This window comes from Colletes latitarsis, chromosome 11 (assembly GCF_051014445.1).
Source record: "Colletes latitarsis isolate SP2378_abdomen chromosome 11, iyColLati1, whole genome shotgun sequence".
Lineage (NCBI taxonomy): Eukaryota > Metazoa > Arthropoda > Insecta > Hymenoptera > Colletidae > Colletes > Colletes latitarsis.
In genome coordinates this window covers 27683710-27699166 of record NC_135144.1, presented here as the reverse complement: position 1 = coordinate 27699166, position 15457 = coordinate 27683710, and the positions used below count along the sequence as shown (strand labels likewise).

The 15457-nt window shown below is 36.2% G+C and overlaps 1 protein-coding gene across 4 annotated transcripts in view; it reads left to right on the top strand.

Annotated features, from left to right (window-relative positions):
• Positions 1-243: 243 nt before the first annotated feature.
• The window catches only part of LOC143348526 (uncharacterized), a 101980-nt gene continuing 86766 nt past the window's right edge, over positions 244-15457 (top strand). For all 4 annotated transcript variants that reach the window (XM_076778822.1, XM_076778821.1, XM_076778820.1 and 1 more), the window contains exon 1: positions 244-673. In XM_076778822.1, the coding sequence (XP_076634937.1) occupies positions 494-673 (180 nt within the window). In that variant the 5' untranslated portion in view covers positions 244-493. The remainder of the gene's footprint in view (positions 674-15457) is intronic.

The following is a 15457-nucleotide window of genomic DNA, read 5'->3' as shown; positions in this document are numbered from 1 at the left end:
TTCACGCATCGTACATTAGCGGGATGAGATTGTCCCCGGGGTGGCGTGCAGCCTCGTGATCGCCGCGACTTCGGCCGAAGTTCTGGTCGGCGAGACCTCTCTCTCCTCGCGAGTGAATCTCGCGTCGTTGGTAGCCGTTCGATCCGTCGGCGGCGCTACGGTCGGCCGTCCAACGAGGGTCGGGGGTGGGTCGAGGGAACGAGACGACGTACGTTCGTGGGAGGGAACGGAGCGTGGAGATAGTCGACGAGGACGCAGGGTGGTGAGTGGCCACCTTTGTCGTAGGTCCTCTAAGGTCCTGCCGTGTAGGACCAGGACCAGTTTTTGTTACCTCCGTTTCTCGCGTTCCTCGAGGGAGAACGAGAGAAGGACAGATCGATAGACCGGCGGCCAGTGTGCTCGCTCGGCTGCTGCGTAAGGGTGCGTGAACGGTGCGTGTTTAGCGTGCCAAAAGGACGCGGGACGCGGGGATCGTGACGGGGTGCGGCCGAGGATGGTCAAGGCCCCGATCATGGGACCCCCAGCTGGCAGCCAGGGGAACAGGAAGATCCACCCGGGGCCCGAGATCGCGATGAATCCGCGTAATCTGCCGACGGCGAACGCTCCTACACCCCCGGGCATCAGAACAGATGGCAATTCCTTTGGCAAGGCCACCTCGATCTTCAGTCCCCAGGTACATATACAGGAACTAGAAGACACGGGCTGCTCCACACAGTAGCGACCGTTTCGACCCCGTTCGCGAGCGTTCCCCTAATTTATTCGGGTCCGTTGACCCCTTTGTCCGCGTACTTTGTTTTGGTAGTCGACGTTTTTCGATCCACACGCCGCCAATTACTTAGACACCCCCGCCACGGGGTCCTGAAAGTTTCTCACACGGGGACACACCGGTTCTGGGGACCAAAGAATCTCCATTGGCGGACTCCGTTGTTGTTTATACGCGGTGATTTCGAGGTATCGTTACGCGACCTCTGCCACTCGTTAGGGAAATATTGCGACAGTCGTTGATGGTAAATTCAATTTTTACGTTTCGAATCGTGACACGTTGGTTCGTTCGGTAGCTTTTTCTCATTATCGTTTGCCGGATTTCGTTGTTTCGATAAACATCGCGATCCTTTTTAAAGTTTGGCGCTACGGTGTTACCAGCAATCTGCTCTTTTATCGTAGCGCGAAATCCAAGAGTTTATCGTCGACTGTTTCTCACGGTATTATTCGATAAACATCGAAGGGGCTTTGGGATCTTTCATTTTTATTATTTAATCCTGCATCCTTTTGTGAAACTTCACCGCTAACATACTCGTTTCTCTTACTTTCATTTACGAATCTAATTTGGCGATAGTCGAAGATACGTTGAACTTGTTTTCTTTTGGACTCGTTTCGTGCGTGCAAAGTACAATCGAGTGAAAGCAAAGGGTAACTATTTCAGTAATATCGAGCAGTACGATTGAGTAATTACTTAATTAATCGACGTTTCTGTTACAAGGTTGCATGACCCTCTTCAGCAATATATATACGTAACCTTGAATAACACAGATGCGTGTCGAAACGAGGGATGACTTACAATGGAATGAATTATATAGGAACATTAACAATTTATATATAGGTATTCTATTTTATTACTATTTGCATTTTGTGTCACGAAATTGACTGATAATTCACTACTTTCTACATTTTCTAACTTTAGTATCAATCGAGAATACATTACATTCATTATTAGATTGTGAGTGTTTATGCATTTATGGGAAATTTTAATTTTCAAGAAACCACGTACTGCACTTAATATGCAAATATATGAGAAATACTTCAAATAAGATACGAATTATTATATTTAGGGACAACCCTTGAGGCAACCCCCTAGAAAGCTCCCATTTCATTAATTCTGATAATAAAAATATGAATTTGCATAAAGATCCGCTATCTACTTGTTATATTTTAGTTGTTTCAACATTGTCATTGCGTTTTTATCACGAAGTTGAATGAAAATTTACTAATTTCTAATATCACTATTTTCTAAATTATCTAACTTGATACCTTATCAAGAAAACATTGAACTTATTATATTTATTTCACCATTATCATTGCTTTCTAATATCACTATTTTCGAAATTTTCTAACTGGTACCTTATCGAGAAAATATTGAATTTATTATATTTATTCCACAGTTATCATAGCTTTTTATCACAAAATTGAATGAAATGTCACTTCTATCTAACATCTCCATTTTCCAAATTTTCTACCTTGAAACCCAATCTAGAAAGCATTGAGCTCATTACATCTACATTGTTCCTCCGTAATCAGTGCTCGTTACGATTAAAATAAAAACGTTTCTTTATCGTCCATATTCCCAAAGTCTCCCCTTTTTCCCCCATTACGTTTTAACCTTTCGAATTTCGTTTTAGCGTTTCCTCGTTAGCGCTAATTAACGGGAGTCGTTTCCGATCAAACATTTTCCATAACTGCACAATTATCGGGGGCCCCCTCCGTAGTTCGAAGCTCTAACGATCCTCGGCGCGATTCCGGAAGTCCCGCGATTTATTTTTCTTTTTCCATCGATCCCATTGTTTGCGTTACAGTGCCCCGTAAGAAATTACTCGCTAAACCGGGAGATAAAATTCGAAAGTCGCTCCAATTTGTCGAATCGTCTATGTTCGTTTGGTCTCCCCGTCGTTCCTTCTGATATCTCGTTTCCTGGCGGTCTGCATCGTTTCAAAATTATCTGATCCACGGCTACTTCCCCGGGATCCTTCCTTCCTCATTTCTTGGACGAGCTTCCTTTGATCGTTACGCGACAGTTTTTGCTCGTTGCTCTTCGTCCCGCCTTTGTCGCCATACGTTTGCAATTCAATGATTACGGGGCTCTCGCAGTCGCAAATAAATTATCGGTAAACTCGAACCAGCACAGGCCAACGGTTCGAAAAACGTGGGAGGGGGGGATTCATGAATGAATGGATACACCGATCCTTTCTAAGGAACTCGTAATCTTTTAAATCCCCATTGATTTATTCCGGGCTCCCCTTCCTTTCGGGCGAATATTATTGCAAAAAGGCACGGCGAACGAATTGATCTAGATTCCTAATCCTGCAACGTCTGCTTCGTAATCGGCTCCGTCAGGTACCGCTCGTTGTATTAAAATCCTTCCTTCCGCGTCTTGGCTCGAGTGGTCGCGAGAAAAAAAGAACCACCAAGGATCCCAGGAAACGTTACGCACGAAGGAGGAACTAAATCGCTTCTTTTAGCGCAACCTTTACGCGATGGGAGCGGAAGATGCCGATCAAAGAGCGTTTCTACGCTGTGGAAATTTATGATATCCCTTTGTGGAACGATCGCGAATTAAATTTACTTTCAGACGTGTCTAAAATTGCGTTCGAAATGCGTACGATTCTCGATCTGATCAAATTTTTGTGATTAATGTTGCTTATTGTGAAGAGTTACCGATCCATGGGTCGAGAAAGACACGTCGATTCGAGTTCTATTACTCGATTTTAACTGTTAAGTAGACTCTCAATTTTTACTAAATTGATAAATCAACTTTCCTTTGATATATTAAATAATTGTTAGTTTAACACGTTCACTGTCGGATCAAGACTGTATAACCTTGTTAAAATTCGTAAATTCTATCCAAATTTATTTTTTTCAACGTCTTAATTTGAGAATTCATTTTTCTGGTATCATAATGGTAAAATGCGAAGTGAAAGAGTGAAACTTGCAGAGGGCTGCAATGACCCCAATCCACTTAGGGGTTAAATTTAATTGCACATTTTTTACACTGCTTTGTAAATGATCAATGATATAACAATACTAACTATTACGAAGCTTATTTTAAGCGACAATTTTTTTTATTTTGTTTTGTATTGACCCTCAAGTTGTCACAGTCTTTGTCTTTCAAGTTGTCTCAAAGCCCCCAACGCTTGAACCCGTATTTGGCTTTCATAGCGTTTCCTTTGCGCCCCTGATCTACGGGGGAGTGAAAAATGCATACCAGAGCACTCAGTGTCTGGAAGATTTATCTGTTCTTCAAGTTGTCGCGGTTGGTTTCCCAGCCACCACCGTGACAACTACCAATTTATTAACACACACACAGGTTACAGCGCATAGTTTAAAGACTTAAACGAACGAGCAGTTAGACGGTACAAACCTGTTATTATTTATAACAGCGTCTAGCTGGATAGGAAACAACGCTTAAACGCACAGTGCGCAGTTTACTGCGCATACGAGACACAACTTGCATTTTCTAGTGAATTACCTGAGGCACATCCCTAGCTGTTCCGCAATCTTTTCTTATAAACAAAAGTGTACCGTAACTTTGGAAACACTGAGGGAATAAAGAACTAAAGCGCAGAATCGACGATGGAGCGTTTCTGCAAATTTAAACGAGACCCTCGAAACACGAAATTAAAAAGACAAGAGCATCGAATGAACAAATGGAAAAATTCACTTGTAAGGAAATTTAAAGGTACGAAACTGTATTAGAGAATTCTTAGGTGGGAAGAGTTGCTATGGAATAAGTCGTGAAGTAAATGTTAAGCTGTATTCCCATAACTTAATGGTTTTACCGCTTAATGGAATCTATGTTTAAGCAGAGTGTTATGGGAAGAACAAGATACGAAGAAAGTTTTAATTTCCAGCAGCAGAAACCAAGGAATAAAGTTTACTAAGTTATAGGGACGTTGGTTCGACTTCTTTTTCTTTTAATCTTCAGAGTGTAGAGGAATTTCTTTCTTGTTATTATATCGCAAATTCTTTTCGAATTTTTATTGTTACATATCAATTCTGTTGACTTGGTCTTCTAGAGTGTAATAATTCCAGTATTTTCCAGTTTTTTCTTTTAGTCTTCAGAGTGCAATTTAATGAACTTTTTTATTATCATATTGTAAATTTTTTTAAAATTTGTATTGTTAAAAATTAATTCTGTTAACTTGGTCTTCTATAGTGTAATAATTCCAGTATTTTCCAGTTTTTTCTTTTAGTCTTCAGAGTGCAATTTAATGAACTTCTTTATTATCATATTGTAAATTTTTTTAAAATTTAGTATTGTTAAAAATTAATTCTGTTAACTTGGTCTTCTATAGTGTAATAATTCCAGTATTTTCCAGTTTTTTCTTTTAGTCTTCAGAGTGCAATTTAATGAACTTCTTTATTATCATATTGTAAATTTTTTTTAAATTTAGTATTGTTAAAAATTAATTCTGTTAACTTAGTCTTCTATAGTGTAATAATTCCAGTATTTTCCAGTTTTTTCTTTTAGTCTTCAGAGTGTAGTTTAATGAACTTCTTTATTATCATATTGTAAATTTTTTAAAATTTGTATTGTTAAAAATTAATTCTGTTAACTTGGTCTTCTATAGTGTAATAATTCCAGTATTTTCCAGTTTTTTCTATTAGTCTTCAGAGTGTAGTTTAATGAACTTCTTTATTATCATATTGTAAATTTTTTTTAAATTTAGTATTGTTGAAAATTAATTCTGTTAACTTGGTCTTCTATAGTGTAATAATTCCAGTATTTTCCAGTTTTTTCTTTTAGCTTCAGAGTGTAGTTTAATGAACTTCTTTATTATCATATTGTAAATTTTTTTAAAATTTGTATTGTTAAAAATTAATTCTGTTAACTTGGTCTTCTATAGTGTAATAATTCCAGTATTTTCCAGTTTTTTCTTTTAGTCTTCAGAGTGTAGTTTAATGAACTTCTTTATTATCATATTATAAATTTTTTTTAAATTTAGTATTGTTGAAAATTAATTCTGTTGACTCGATCTTGTACATAGTAATGATTCCAGTATTTTTCAGTTTTTTCTATTAGTCTTCAGAGTGCAATTTAATGAACTTCTTTATTATCATATTGTAAATTTTTTTTAAATTTAGTATTGTTAAAAATTAATTCTGTTGACTCGATCTTGTACATAGTAATAATTCCAGTATTTTCCAGTTTTTTCTTTTAGTCTTCAGAGTGTAGTTTAATGAACTTCTTTATTATCATATTGTAAATTTTTTTAAAATTTGTATTGTTAAAAATTAATTCTGTTAACTTGGTCTTCTAAAGTGTAATAATTCCAGTATTTTCCAGTTTTTTCTTTTAGTCTTCAGAGTGTAGTTTAATGAACTTCTTTATTATCATATTGTAAATTTTTTTTAAATTTAGTATTGTTGAAAATTAATTCTGTTGACTGGATCTTGTACATAGTAATGATTGCAGTATTTTCCAGTTTTGCTTTTAATTTGTAATAAATTGTGAAAGGGAATTCGCAAAATGTTAACGTTTCCATTTACTGTGAATTATAATGGACTTATTAAACGAAGCATTCGCTTCTGCCTCGTTGCAAATGTTAATGTTCTTAGCCGTAAATTCATTTTGTACGGATAGGAAATGGTTTTAATCCAGACTACTAGGAAACGGTATCTATGATTTTTCGCCAAGCTTCCTGCGGTCCGGGAGCTTTTATTGCTTAAAAGCTCAGTGTCATCTCTCCGCTTTAATGCCGCGAATACACCATTTTTTAGAAACCCTCAATTTTCTCGCAATCTGTCCAATTAAGTGTCTTTCACCGTGAAACATAATAACATAAATTCGCTTTCCCAAAATAAATGTCACTGAATTTCGTCACTTTTAGTATATACCGAGGCCACAATATCACCCTATCTCTTGTTAACTAATTTTTAACACACTTATTTCCTGTATTAGAAAATCTTCAAATTTTTAATCAATCGCGATATAAATTTTAATTAAGTTACTATTATCGACGAAACATGTATCGTGGAAATATTTCGTCGTTCAAAGGTCTTTCAATTTTGCAAGGTTTCTAATTGCAATGGCGATATTTTTTATTCGTTTCGAAGCTGGGAATAAAATGCTTTGAAATATTTTTTTTGTTTTTTTTTTTCGTGAAACGGGTTTATATGCGAAAAAACAGAGCCGGGATTTCGTTTAACAAAAGCTTCGTTTGTTTCTTGAAAATTCGTTGGAATAATCCGCGGAGAATACGAAAGCGTTTGTTAATAGGATTCCATCGAGTTCCGAACATTGTCCAAATGTTTTCACTTCTGAAAAATGATTTTATAATGAAATATCGTTTATCAAATTTACACAATCGCGCGATAAGAATTTATTTTCTGTAATTTCTCGACCACGAACCGATTCGATAATTTATCTATATTATTACACAGTGACGAGAGAACCAGATAAACGACCGAATTTTCCCGTAGACTTAACAATTTAACTTGATAGGTCGTCAATATGGAAACATCGTGTGCTACGAAAGATAAAAGTAAAAAAATATATCTAAAAAAACAACTCTTATACGAAAAAAATGATAGTTAAAGTTTGGATGCACAGGAATCAGTAAAACTCGACTTCTTTTTGTGTCAAAAATTAAAAATAAAATTTGCGTATGTTTGTTAGTGAAAGAAATTCAAAATTCACGGAACACTGTAAATGTGTACGACATAGTAAATGTGTTTACATTGTACAGGGATAAGAAGTTTCTTGCCAGGTCTGATTGGCTGCAGTGCATTCTACTTCCTGCAAGCTCAGAAATGTAAATAATATCGCTAACCTACTTTTTATCTCTGTACACTGTTTACTATTTCTACTTGCGTTGGTATTCTCCGTTTTTCGTGAATATTGCCATCCCTCGAGTACATGGAACCCAATTAAAACAAATACACCGCACGCAAGTAGAAATATCTCATATTGGTCGGACGCTCGACGAATTTTTAAAATCGATTTTCTCGAAAACAAAGCCTCGTAGGAAACAATTTTATCCCTCGTTTTTTATTCATTATTATACAAGGAATTATATTATATTGATCAGAACCAATTAAAACGGATAAAATCCATCGTTAGCGCTCACAAAGGCGCGCGTAAGTAGAAATAACGAATATTGGTCGGACGAATTTTTAAAATCGAATTCCTCGTAAACGAAGCTTCCTACGAAAAAATTTTATCCCTAGTTTTCGATGTATTCTGATATAAGGAATTACGTTATACTGGGTAGAACCAATTAAAACGAATAAAATCCATCGTTAGCGTTCACAAAGCCACGCGTAAGTAAAAATAATTAATATTGGTCGGACGAATTTTTAAAATCGAATTCCTCGAAAACGAAGCTTCGTACGAAAAAATTTTATCCCTAGTTTTCGATGTATTATTATATAAGAAATTACGTTATACTGGTTAGAGCCAATTAAAACGGACAGAATCCATCGTTAGCGCTCACAAAGCCACGCGTAAGTAAAAATAACTAATATTGGTCGGAAAAATTTTTAAAATCGAATTCCTCGAAAACGAAGCTTCGTAGGAAAAAATTTTATCCTTAGTTTTCTATGTATTATTATATAAGGAATTATATTATACTGATTAAAAGTAATTAAGACAGATAAAATCCATCCTTAGCGCTCACAAAGCCACGCGTAAATAGAAATAACGCATATTGGTCGGACGAGTTTTTAAAATCGAATTCCTCGAAAACGAGGTCTCCTACGAAAAAATTTTATTCCTCATTTTCGGTGTATTATTACACAAGGAATTACACTGTACAGTGAATATTCTCTTTAGAATTGGAAAAAAACTGTAAAACGGGACTAGAAAATCGGTCGAACGAACAGGCAAATACGACAAATTGCGTAAAGCGTTCGCTTCGCGAAAACTGTGTTGGAAAACGCCCGCATGATCCGACCGGGAACCACATGGCAACTTTCGCAGCATAGAAAATCTCTACTAATTCGAGTTAACAGTAAATTGCAATTCGAATAGGAACGAGTTCGGATGAAAATTTCGAACGCGCGAGCGATCGTTCGTTAATAAGGCCTGTGCGCCGCGATCGATAATCATCGCGGAGGAAATTCGATAAACAACGATACCCATAATTCCCAAGAAATCCGCTGAAAGGCAGCCTTAAGGCGAACCGGCCATTGAAAGTGTCATAAAGGGTCTGGAAAACCGAAAGAACTCGAGTTAGTTTAAAGCCTTTAATTAATCGTGATTACCGCTCGAGGAGTTCTCGTTTCTTCTGTTGCCCCCCCCCCTCCTCCCACCCCTCCTTCTTTTTCGTTTTTTTTTCCTCCTTCTTTTTTTTTCTGCTGAATAGGAGTGCACGACCTGGAATCGAAGCTCGTAACTCAGCGTGTCATCCTCTCGTCTTTCGAATAAGTGCTCGGTGCGCCTCAATAATGCACTCGAAGACTCGTTTCCCGCGATTGAATGTGGGTCAGTTTTATCGAGAGAAGCCTGTTCCATTTTCCCCGTCGAGGAGTCCTTTTTGTTGATCTTTTCACGCTTGAATTCCAATAAATGGAATTACGCGGCGTGGAATTTTCAGCGTCGCTCGAACACCGGGGGGGGGAGGTTGGAGAATTTTTCGCGGCCGGATCGTACGCGTCGCGGCCGCGACTCGATATTTTTAGCGGGCCCGAGTTCCAATAAAACGACATCCCCAGAAAAGGATTTTCATCGCGGATGACGTTTGCTCGCGGAACATTCGCGCCTCCGTTCGTTTCTCATTATAGGATATTTCACGGAGGACGGTATCATCGAGATGAGACTCCCCAATGTCTTCCGTTAGGCGATTCTATCGCTAGAAATTGCGAACACCCGGGGGATCGTCGTAAATTCGAAACTTGCGAATTCTGCTTTACCGTCTCTACGATAGTTTGCCTATGGAGAACAAATATATAGAGGGAGAGTTGTAATATTTTACGTTGTTTCGTTTCTACGCGTTTGAAAGGGCGATTCTTGTAACTGGGGCAGCTCAGAGCTCCAGCTCTGATACAAACGAAGACGGAACTGAATCCTAGAGGAACATTTTTGGCTGGTTTGATCTATTATTGTTCTCACAGACGCGTCGAGAACGTGTATAAAATGATAGTCAACGTTTGGATGTACGGGAATTGGACTACACTCACTTTGGGGTGGAATCTTCGTGCAGAAATAAACTGGAAATTGTAAATGAAATTCGGTATAGTTTGTTGTAAGTTATTCACGATGCAATCATCTTGTATATATTTGATACTGGTTAATATTTAAACTATTATATTATTTATATCATTTCTTTGGAATGAGATACGTATTCTTTTACGTGAAAATATTTTTAGTAAATACGTGGTTGCACGATTTGTCCTCTCGTAAGAAGGAAAGATGACTCTTTTGTAGTTAAATCGTATTTATTTACATTTTCACGTTATCAATATTCATCCTATTAATTGCAATTGATAAAAATTTCAAAATTACCTTGATAATTTAAATAAGATGTCTAACATTAGGGTTGTTCTGTTCGAATAATTGGACTTTTTTGAATAGTACACAGGGTCTTCGTCCACCCCTGGGAAAAATTTTAACGGGGGATTCTGGAAGCCAAAATAAAACGAAAATCAAGAATACCAATTTGTTGGTGGAGACTTTGTTGAAAAGTTATTAACGTTTAAAGTTCCGCCGCGTTCTGAATTTTTTTCTCGAAAGTGGTTAGGATTTCGGGGGTATGTCTAATGACCAAAAATGATTGTAATTGACCCCTGTAACTAAATATAATTTTTTTAGTACGATTTGAAATTTTTTTTTTTCGCTGAAAAATTTCACATCTTCTCGAATTTTTTTCTCGAAAATACGTAAGATTTTGGGGGTATGTGTAATGACCATAAATGATTGTAATTGACCCCCGCAACTGAGAATAATTTTTCCAGAACGATTTGAAATTTTTGAATTTAATTGTTAATAACTTTTTAACGAAGCCTCAGTCAAGAAATTGATATTCTTGATTTTCGTCTTATTTTGGCCTCTAGAATCTCCCGTTATAATTTTTCCCAGAGTTGACCGAACCTGTATAACATGACACCCTGTATAACATTTAATTTCATAATAGCTTTAACTTCGTACATAATACAAACTTTAAAATGCAGTTAATCTTCGTGAAACTTTTATTTTAAACTTTCGAGTGCTTTTACTTACGAAAAGGAAAATATGATAGTGCATTTGGGTTTAATATAATCGATAATCCTAGAGGAAAATTTTTGACTGGTTTGATCTATCCCCCTAAGCGCGTCGAGAACTTATGCAGAATGATGGTGAAAGTTTGGATGTACAGAAGTTGGACTCGATTCTTTTTGGGGTGGAATCTTTGTGCAAAAATAATCTGAGAATTTTAAATGAAATTTGAAATGGTTTTTTTTATAAATTATCCATGATTTTGGTTTATCTGTATCGTTGTTGTTTCATTAACTGTCTCAGTTTTTGCTTGGTTAACCGTCGCGTTGTTATTCCCGTCATTTAATCCCACTCACGCTGTTTCCCCACTTGCCTTTACTATTAGCCATTCTCCTTCCGGAAGTACTCATTGTCAGAGTTGATCGAGCCGGAGATAGATAATAGCACTGATTTCTTGGGTCACCTATCTCTCTCGCTGCACTGCAATGGAACCCCGATAATCGGTATCAATTAGCAAATATGTTTGGATAACTTATTCCTTAAACTAATCGAACGATTCTATTTTTATCAGAACGTAAAAGATGTGTTTTTCGTTCTTTGATTAGTTCGAGAAAGTAATGAACATCCATATGTATCGCTTGGTGTTCAGGAAATGTCTCTTCAATTACGTTACAAAAACAATAAATTCGAGTAACAGTACAGGCACTGTAGTAATATTTGCTAAACGTAAACGAAAATGGAATCACTCACTCGACGAATATTCCGAAATGAAGTTTCCGTACGAAAAAATCTCGCTCTTTTTCCATTTATTTTTTCATATAAACTCGTCCCTCTTTCGTACCGTTCGTATAACATTTATACAGAAAAACTGTAGAAAATTTCCCCACGAGTGTCTTTAGTCTCGTGGATAAAATAACATATATTTTTATATTGCTCGTTTGTCGTCGATATTTAAGACAGAACAGATTTTCCCCACCGTAGGATAGATAATTTAAGGTGCATTTGTAAATGTGTCCGTAACACGTGTGACCTCGATCGATCACGGGAGTCAAAAGTGTCGTTAGAATAATTTATCTTTCGCCAAATTTGTTATTCTCCCCAAATTTATATACCTAACCATTTATCGTAATCATTATTGCATAATTATGTATTACTGTATATATTAGTATCGTATAAATGTATTATTAATACCCTTTATATACCTATTTATGTATCAAATTCATATTCTAGTAATCTGGTTTGAACTATATTTAAAATCGATCGGTGGGGTATTGTTTCGTCGCACACGGATTGGTTGCGTTTAGGTTAGTCGTCCCGTTCCATCTCACGGTCAAGTGTCGAATGATTCTGCGCATCCGTGTCGCGCAGTCGAGCTCTCGAGCGCGCGAGATCGAGATCTGTGCTTGTAAGGAGAGGGGGTAGTGTGAACTAAGCTATTTGTTCCTCAGTTGGCAAGAATCCGTGCCACCCGGCGCACGGTAAACGATCCAATCATCGACGTGTTCTGCACCAATCGGAACACTGTATTTCAGACCCGATCTACGAAGATATCGCTTCTTTATTGCACACATGTTGTACGTCTGCTTTCTCTGTTTACGAGAGAAACGGACTCTAAAATTCGATTTTACAATCGAATACATTTTCTTCTTATTATACGATACACACAGGACGATTCTTCGTGAAAAAAATGAGCCAAAAATACAAAATAAAATTCGAAGAAGTGTTCAATTATTAAATTATTGCACATTTTAACATTCGAATAAATTTTCTTTTTATTATGCGATACACAAGGGGTGATTCTTCGTGAAAAAAATGAGCCAAAAATACAAAATAAAATTCGAAGAAGTGTTCAATTATTAAATTATTGCACATTTTAACATTCGAATAAATTTTCTTTTTATTATGCGATACACAAGGGGTGATTCTTCGTAAAAAAATGGGGCAAAAATACTAAATAAAATTCGAAGAAGTGTTCAATTATTAAATGGGATTTTGCACATTTTAACATTCGAATAAATTTTCTTTTTATTATGCGATACACAAGGGGTGATTCTTCGTAAAAAAATGAGCCAAAAATACAAAATAAAATTCGAAGAAGTGTTCAATTATTAAATGGGATTTTGCACATTTTAACATTCGAATAAATTTTCTTTTTATTATATGATACACAAGGGGTGATTCTTCGTGAAAGAATGGGGCAAAAATACTAAATAAAATTCGAAGAAGTGTTTAATTATTAAATGGAATTTTGCACATTTTAACATTCGAATAAATTTTCTTTTTATTATATTATACACAAGGGGTGATTCTTCATGAAAAAATGGGGCAAAAATACTAAATAAAATTCGAAGAAGTGTTTAATTTTTTAAATGGGATTTTGCACATTTTAATATTTGTAAAATAATTATTCCTGCCTCGTTGTGGTCCAATATAGCGGGCACGTATCGAAATTAATTCTGAGTATATTTGGTAAATAATAGTTTAATTCTTGAATTAATAATCTGTCTTATACATTACATGTCACGAATCTATCGAACGAGCACGCGTCACTTCACAGCCACTCGACCTGTCACGACTGTACTATATACATTGCCACGCTCGACTATTTAGTGAAAAGACCAATAACACGATTAGAATAGAACTTAAATTTTAAATAATTCATCCGAATGTAGGTTCGTAGAATTCTTGACGAACGTTTTTAGAACAGCCAAGAATTTTAGTCGAAGGAAACAAAACTGATTATGTGAATAATGGTATTGGGGGTGAGATAATGCTTCGAAATTGTTACGTCGTTTTCTGGAATGGGAGATGTAGGGAAAGAGTTACTATCGTATTATCGCGATACGATTACAAGATGCTGCGTATTCTGGACGACCATAACCCAGAATAGTTGTATCTATTACATCGTCCATTCGTATAAACAGATCACTCTAAATTACAAGTTGTACAATTGCAGAACCTTAAACGCATATTTATGGCTCGCGTTGGATTTACAGGCTTTCTTTGGACCAGATATCGTTACAAACACCATCGTTTTTCCATAATTAATCCCAGAAAACGAACACGGAAAAGAAAGCTTCGAATTCGATCGATTTTATTTCGTGCAAAATGATTGTTTTCTTTTTTACACCCGGCTTTTATCGAACTATTCTCACGAAATATTTTACCATATCATGATTGGATTTTCTTGCCGTACGTAAGAACCTCGCATCGCATTATTGATCTTCGTTACGGAACATTTTTGTTCACCTTTTTGCAGTTTTACAACAGAGAGAATTATTGGAGTAGAAGCGTAGCGACAGCTTCCGATGAAAAAAAAATTTTTGAAAGGGAATAATAAGTCTGTTCACGGTTTCCAACAAATGGAAACGTCGGAAGTGATTACCATTCCCCTCGAATCGGATTCGTATTCTTTTCGCGAAAATATTTTTTACTAAATAGGTGGCCGCGCGATTTCTCTGCGACAATGATCAAATCTTTTTTTCTTTCTTTGTAGTCAATTCGTATTTATTCGCATTTTCACGTTGTCAAGATTAATCCTATAAATTGATTTATATAAATTACAAAATTACTCTGAGATTATGTATGACATTGGGGTCGTTTTATTCAAATAATTCGACATCTCTGAATAGTGTATTACATTTAATTTCAAAACAGTGAACAGTGAATTTAACATCATGCATAATGCAAACTTTAAATCGTAGTCTTCGTGAAACTTCTTCTTTTTTTTTAAAAAACTTTCGAGTGCTTTTACTTACGAAAAAATGCGGTGGCATTTCGCTTTAATATAACCGATAATCCCTTAATATCTTGTAGTGATCGCGTTCAGGTTCCATTCACGGGCGTTATCAGCGAATATCGGGGGATCTATTAATATTTCATACATTTAAAAGAGACTTCGTTCGAGGCAGTTTCTACGAAAGTGTCTCGAATCGTTATCGCCTGGCCGTTTGACCGGAATATCGCGTCATTATTTTATCCGATATCGCGCCCATAATGTTCAATTTTCACGCTGTCGAAAATAAAAAAAAAAAAAAATAAAACCCGCGAGAGGAGACGGTGTAATTGCAACGAGCCTAACGAACCCCTGGCCCTATCCAGTAACGCAGAAGTTCTTAATTAATCCCTAACAATCAATTATCGGTTTCCAGTGTCATTTGCGAAATGGAAATGTCAGGTATGCACGTACCATAACGAACGAATGCAACTGAAATTTATATTTCTACAACGCGTTTCACGTAAAACGACGAAAATATAAATCTTAATACTCATGGGTCAACAATGGACGTGTTTAGAATTTTTAAATTCTTCGAGAAATTTTCCATATATTAAAAAATAATTCCTCTAATTTTTTAAGTCAAACCTTGTAATTTTCCACGTTCATCCAATATTTTTAAAAAACAGCGCTTTCACATAAAACGACTCAAATATTAATCTTAATACTCGTGGGTCAACAATGGACATGTTTAGAATTTTTAAATTGTCCGAGAAATTTTCCATATATTAAAAAATAATTCCTCTAATTTTTTAATTTGAACCTTGCAATTTTCC